Source organism: Pediculus humanus, genomic scaffold (assembly GCF_000006295.1).
Source record: "Pediculus humanus corporis 1103172108265 genomic scaffold, whole genome shotgun sequence".
Taxonomy (NCBI): domain Eukaryota; kingdom Metazoa; phylum Arthropoda; class Insecta; order Psocodea; family Pediculidae; genus Pediculus; species Pediculus humanus.
In genome coordinates, this window is record NW_002987834.1 from 701,635 (window position 1) to 708,477 (window position 6,843).

The following is a 6,843-nucleotide window of genomic DNA, read 5'->3' on the forward strand; positions in this document are numbered from 1 at the left end:
TTATTATTATTATTATTATTTATACACGTTTTATTTAAGATGGCGGAAATGATTATTTAATTAAAAATTAATTTTTAACGTTTTCATTAAGTCCATAAACAAAATAAAAATAAAAAATTTAAATAATAATAATAATGATAATGAGTGACGTAATTGACAAGAGTTTTTTTTCAAATTAATAAATAAATACATAAACAAATAAATAAATAAATAATAATAATAATTAATAATAATAATAAATTAGTCAACCTCGAATAATAATTTTTTTTTTGTTTGCTTATTTTTTTTTACAAGTTTTTCAGAATTTTCCAGTCTAATTATTATTATTATTATAATTTGCGTCACAAATAAGTCATTTTTTTTTCATTTTTTTTTCAAATATTTTTTATAAAAATTTATTATTTTATTAATAAATAAAAAAAAAAATGTCGTCCATTAATTCCATAAAAGTTATAAGTGATTCAAAGGGGGCCGGGGGGGTGTATAAAAAGCGTTTCACGAAATTTTTTTTTTTTTTTTTATTATAAAAATAACAAAAAAATGTCGTCGAGTTTTTTTGTTTGTTTGTTTGTAGTAAAGCATTTATACCGAAAAGGCAACAACATTCAATTAAAAAAAAAAAAAACACAAGTCGTATATATATAGTAGATCTATAAACTATTTCACAACCATTGTTTTTTTTTTATAAATTTCTTTTTACGTAAAAACAAAAGAACAACAACAAAAACAACAACAACGACAACATCAACATTAATGTACGTTTTCCGTTGAGTTTTTAGGTTTTCCAATCGGACTTTGTAACATCATCGTCGCATTAACTCCATGAAAATAACTTCCAACTTTGGGTTTTAAATGCCTGTTATTCGTTTCCATGTGTACAATTTTCATAAATTCAATTTGTCCAGCGAGTTTTTGTATTTCTTCCTAAATAAATCAATCGATCGATCATCGATCACGTGATAGACGAAAAGAAATAAAAAAAATAAAAAATAAAAAGTGTCCCAACCTTTAATTCTTCATTTTCCTGATATAAATCCGCCGTTTCTTCGGTAGCCAAACCGATTCCATTTAAAGAAAAAGAGGCCGTTACACCTCTGGCTCTGGCACGATTATCCCATTGATCTCCTTGACCTCTCCAAACTCGTGTAACCTAAAATCATTTTTTGAGTTGATTTGTTGATTTTTTTTTTTTGTCTCGATAAGAAAAACAAGAGAATTTTTTTACGTCTTACTTTTGGACCGAATACCAAAGCCACAGTCACCGATGTGCTCAATTGAGTTCTTATAAATCCCAGCAAATATTTTATATCTGGTCCTGCTTGTGGAAATATTAATAAACTGAAAAACAAACAAACAAACAATTATTTTTTTTTTTTTTAAGATTTCATAACGAATTCAAGAACGATTTGACGTTTTTCAATACCTACTGGAAGGCTACCATGGCTATGTTGACTACGGCAATATTGTATATGGCATAACTTATCAAATGTGCTTCATTGTAAAACGATTCGGCGTTCCTAACGTTGTAACAAACTTTGATGCCCCAAGCAAGAAACAAAACTTCACCTGGAAAATATTAATCAGTCGAGGTTGTTGTTGTTGTTGTTGATAAGGAGGAAGACATCGACTTTAAAATTACCTATGGCTATGCTATGATCCCACCAATTAAACGTGCATTGTTTAAACCTTAAACCACCGCTGTCGGTTATTTCTTCAGCATCCGGAGGATCGCTTAACGTCCACGCTCCCAAATAAATAAGCATGACCAAAAGTATTGGAAACATCCACTGGAGAAGTTGCTTGTCGGTTAATTTAACTTTATGCGCGGATTTCACGCGATACGTCAATGAAACTCTGGAAAATAAAATAATATATTTTTTTTTTGTTGGAAAAATTTTTATTTTTGTTTTTATTTGATTTTTGGAGTCACCTCCAGGTTTTCATGAGAAGTGCCGTGTAAGTTATGCAAAATCCCAAATGTCTGCTCCATTTCGTAGCAATGCAAGAATACCTATCTAAAACTGGAAATATGGCCGCCATCTGGAACACCATAGAATGATTAAATAAAAATTTTTTTCATTTTCTCTCTTTTAATTAAAAAAAAAAAAAAAAAAAATTACCTCCAAATACATTATGGAACATCCGCAAAGGGTTATGGCCAAAAAAATTGGACTCGCAACTTTAAATACTTTTAATCTTCGATGTTTGAATACGTAAAAAATGAGGCCGAGAGTAAAAAAAACGCAGAAAAGTGAAACCGCAAGTAAAGTTATCCTGAAAAAAAAAATTTATCTTCTGCTGTATATTTTTTAATTTTATATGATGAGAAACCCTTAAAATTTTAAATGGACGACGAGAGAATAAAACAAAAAAAAAAAAAAAACCGCACGGATTCAATACAAATCATCCGTTTGTTCGTCCCCTCGTTTGTTTTACGTCCAAAATTTTTTATTTGAATAATAAAAAAAAAATTAAAACGAAATATTGTTGTTGTTTGTTTGTTTGTTATACCTAAAAGGCCAGTTGTAAAATGCCAAACAGGGTGACAAATCGTGACACGTGTGACAACCGGGAGCGCATTTGTGACATTTAAAAGCTTCGTCGTAGACGCGACTGATGTTGAGTAATTTTTCTTGCCAAGCAGCTTTCATAAAAAATAAATTATCATCATCATCATCATCATCATTATCATCATTATTATTATTATTATTATTATTATTATTTAATTAACGACATGTTCGTTTTACCTTCGACTAATGAACCGTCGAAAGCTTCTTTTTTTTTCGTGAAATATCCGAGTTTACAAACGCATTGATATCCGCCTCTGGTCCATCCGGTTTTTAATTTTTTTTTGCACTGTTAAATTAAACATATAAAAGTTAATATAATATTTATAATAATAATGATAATGATAATGATAATGATGATGATGATTGAACTAAGCAGAGGAAAAAAAAAAAAAACTCGTCAAAACAAGAATTTTCCCCCCCCCCCCAAAAAGAAAGAAACAAAAAATTAATAACTCGTATTTCTTATCATCATCATCATCATCATCATCACATTGAAAATTTCATTTTTTTTTTTTTTTTTAAATAAAAATGGCGCCAAATTGATTTTTCTCACCTGAGAGGTTTCATTATGACATTTGTGCGTTCCGTAAAATATTTCGATATCTAAATTAAATGAATTTTTTTTATTTGATTGATCGCATTGATTGATTTCCAATCCCGTAAGATCAACATCGACGCTTAAAAAACTTTTCATTCTGGAAAGAGAGAGAAAGAGAGAGAGATGAAAAAAAAATGAATATTATTTTCCCTGTTGTTGCTCTTTCATCTGCTGCCTCACGTTTTTACACGTTAAAAAATTGAAAAAAAAAAATTAAGTTCGAAAAATTAAAAAATTCTTATGAGAAACCTAAACAAGAAACAACAACAACAACAACAACCGGAAAATAATAACAAAATCGCAGCAAACAACAACGTGACGGCAGCAAAAAATATCGACAGCCTGCTCAAAGCAATCATCAATCAATCAAAACAAAAAAAAAAAAAACGAGTCGTTTGTAATGTTAAAAAAAAATATTATTATTATTATTATTTTTTTTTTTACGTTTAAAATAAATTAATATTAATAATAATAATAATAATAGTAATTAATTGATACCGTTCGTTCGTCCGTTCTTCGAGGAAAAAATAATTAATTAACGTTAAAAATTAATCAAAATAACAAAAAAAAAACAAAATTATTATCATTATTATTAACTTTATGTCGTAAGAGAGAGAGAGAGAGAGAGAAAATTAATAAGGTTGACTTACGCGTGTCTTCCCGTCGGTGGAACGGGTACGCTGTAGGACATCAGCCATTTTTTAGCCAAACAGGAATAATAAGGAAACGTCCACCATCCTTTGAATGAAACGTTCGCCGGACTCGTCATAAATTTTGGGGATCTCAGTGGGCTGGATTCGGAATCTTCGTACCAAGGATAAAACCTGTCGGGTTTGATTCCAGGTTTCGGATCTTCTTCGGTAACTCTCACGGGACCGTTGATTTCCAACAGAGTCAACGAATCCGAACCTTTCAACGTGGACGGACGACGCCACGTGACGGCCGTTATGACGAGACCGGATGAAGCGTTGAGTGATAAAATTCGAGATGCGAAAACTTTTCTGTCGGATAAAATGAGACTTTTGCTGATGGCATCTAAAAAACCTACAAACAAACAAACAAACAAACCAAGAGTTTGCGACGTTTCAAAACTTCTTCATTTTTTTTATTAAAAAACTCACCGTTGTGATGATTTCCGCCCAAATCTTGCAAAAGAAGTGATGCCATATCCGCTTTTTGTCTCGTACCGTCATATCTAGTCGTTTGTACATCTACAAACACTGATCGATAATTTTCTGTCACGCAAAGGGATCCCATATTTCCATACGCTATGTCGTGGATAATGTCCAGAGCTTTTTCCGTTTTCTCCTGATTTTAAATATAAAAAACATCATCATTATCATCATTATTATCATCATCATCGAATTCAATCAAATTAAACACTTGGAAAAAATATGCAAAGAAGAAAAACCAAAATCTCCCCGTTTTTTTTTCTCTTTTTCTTTTTCTCTCTCTCCCTACCGCACTGGAGACAAAATTAAAATTCGTAGGAAAACGAGAAGGCGGTGTAGCGGCGGGGGAGGCGGTAAAGGTGGCGGTGGTTTAGCGTCGTCGTCTGCATCGGCGGACGACGATTTTTTTTTTTTTTTTTTATTTATCCAGTCAGTCATTGATTATTTAATTTAGTCGGAAAATTTTTTTCCTTTTTTTTTTTTCTTTTTTTTTTTTATGCATCATAAACTTGGTTTAAAAAAAAATGCCGAGACGATTTAACGTGTAACTAGTTGTGGTGATGGTGTTATAGTGGCAATAGGAAAACGTACGTGGTTTTAGATGGAAAAAAAATATTTATTTAGACCGATAAAACAAAACAAACATCGGATATACATATTTAATATAAATAATGATCCAGAAAAAAATTTATTTTATTTATTTTTTTTTTTGTTGTTGTTGTTTTGATTTTATTTTTTCAAGGTTGGTAGTAATAAATAAAAATTTCACGCCTCGTTTTTTTTAAAAAAAAAAGGTGAAAACGTTTTCGTTAAGGAAAAAAAAAAGTTGTTTTAAAAAAAAAGGAAAACGCGAAAGTTTAATGGCTCCTGAAATCTTGAAATTTTTATTTTTATTTATTTTTACGCTTTTTTATCCCTCCTTCTTCTCCTTTTTTTTCTTCTGCTTTTTCCTTTTTTTTTTCTTCTGCTTTTGTGTTCCCCCCCCCCCTTTTTTTTAAAGTTCAATAATCAAAGAAAAATCTCGAAATGTTCATTCAGGTCAAGTGTACCTTTTTTTTCCGCGACCGTTTATTTAATTATCATTATTATTTTCTTTCATCTCGTTTATTATTATCATTATTATTATTTTATCATATCTAAAGAGAGTTCAATTAACAATAATAATAATAATAATGCCTGGAATCAATGCTGGAATTTTATTTATTTGAAATTCTAAAAACGTAACGGAATAGTTTTCAAAAAGAAAATTCAAAAAAATCATTCCATTCGTGAGTTTATAAACAAACAAAAAAAAAAAAACTGGAAAACTGGAAAACTGGAAAGACTAAATTCCAAATTCAATCGATGAAAAAAAAAAAAAATTAAATCTTACAAAAAAAAAAAAAAAAACAAATGTCATTCGGGGGATTTTTTTTTTTTTTTGCCGAATTCCCAAAAAAAAAAAAAAAAAAAAAAAAAAAAAAAAAAACTTTTTCCAGTTTCAATTTTTTTTTCTCCAAAAAAAAGGAGGGAAAGGGGGAAAATTTTTTTTTTTTTATTTTTAATCATTTCACGAATTTTCCGAGTTCGAGAGAATTTTTTTTTCTTTTTTTTTTCGCTTTCGGAATTTTAATTTTACAAAAAAAAAAAAAAAAAAAAACAAACTTTCAAGTTTTTCATCATCCGTGAAAAAAAAATTTTTTTTCCCTTTTTTTCCCCTTTTTTTTTGTATGTACCGAGTTCATAATACGCACGCGAAATTATCATCATTATTATCATTACCATCATTATCATTATTATTATTATTATGTAAAACGCGTCGCGTAACCGAAAAAAAAAAAAAAAAATTTTTTAATGATGGAAAACAAAGAAAAAAAATTTTTTTTTTTTTTTTCGTAAATGCGTGAAAATCATAATTTAAATTTATATAATTACGCCGTGTATTTTTTTTTCGCTGGAGAAAATTACGAAATGATAATAATAATAATAATAATAATGATAATAATAATTTCCGTATGAAGAAAGTTTGTTGAAATTAAAAATAAATTTAAAAAAAAAAAATTTGTCCTTTTCTTTTCCTTTCTTTATCGATTTGACGCGTTTATAATTTTCGTGTGCGTTTGTTTTCGCTTTTGTTTTCGCGTTTGTGTTTGTTTGTTTGTTTGTAATTTTCCTGGAGTTTGTTTTTCGATTCGTTTCGAAAATATGGATTTTCCTCAAAATCATTCAACCGATTACAATTTAATCTCGATTGTTTATGATGAACAAAACAAAACAAAAAAAAAAGGCAAAACCCGCGCGTTTTTCCTTTTTCTTATTATTATTATTTTTTTTTTGTTTTTCTGTAATTGTTTTGTTATTTTATTATTAAACCGTAAAGGGTTTTTTGGAATGATAAAAAAAAAAGAAACCTTCCAAAAACTATTATTATTAAAGATAAACATTCCAGGTTTTTGCGATAGATAGATATTTTTTAGGGAAAAATTTTCCAGAGATTGGAATGAAATCGATTCTTTTTTATAAA

At 28.9% G+C, this 6,843-nt stretch overlaps 1 protein-coding gene across 1 annotated transcript; it reads right to left on the reverse strand.

Moving 5' to 3' along the window:
• Positions 1 to 750: 750 nt before the first annotated feature.
• On the reverse strand, positions 751 to 4,425 carry Phum_PHUM496910 (class D atypical G-protein coupled receptor GPRgbb3, putative; the record flags this gene model as incomplete). The annotated part of the gene is made up of 12 exons (XM_002430686.1): positions 751 to 924; positions 1,007 to 1,150; positions 1,233 to 1,338; positions 1,428 to 1,566; positions 1,640 to 1,854; positions 1,931 to 2,040; positions 2,121 to 2,274; positions 2,512 to 2,644; positions 2,748 to 2,856; positions 3,124 to 3,265; positions 3,819 to 4,212; positions 4,290 to 4,425. The coding sequence occupies 12 exons, from the start codon at positions 4,423 to 4,425 to the stop codon at positions 751 to 753; spliced, it is 1,956 nt and encodes a 651-aa protein (XP_002430731.1).
• Positions 4,426 to 6,843: the final 2,418 nt, after the last annotated feature.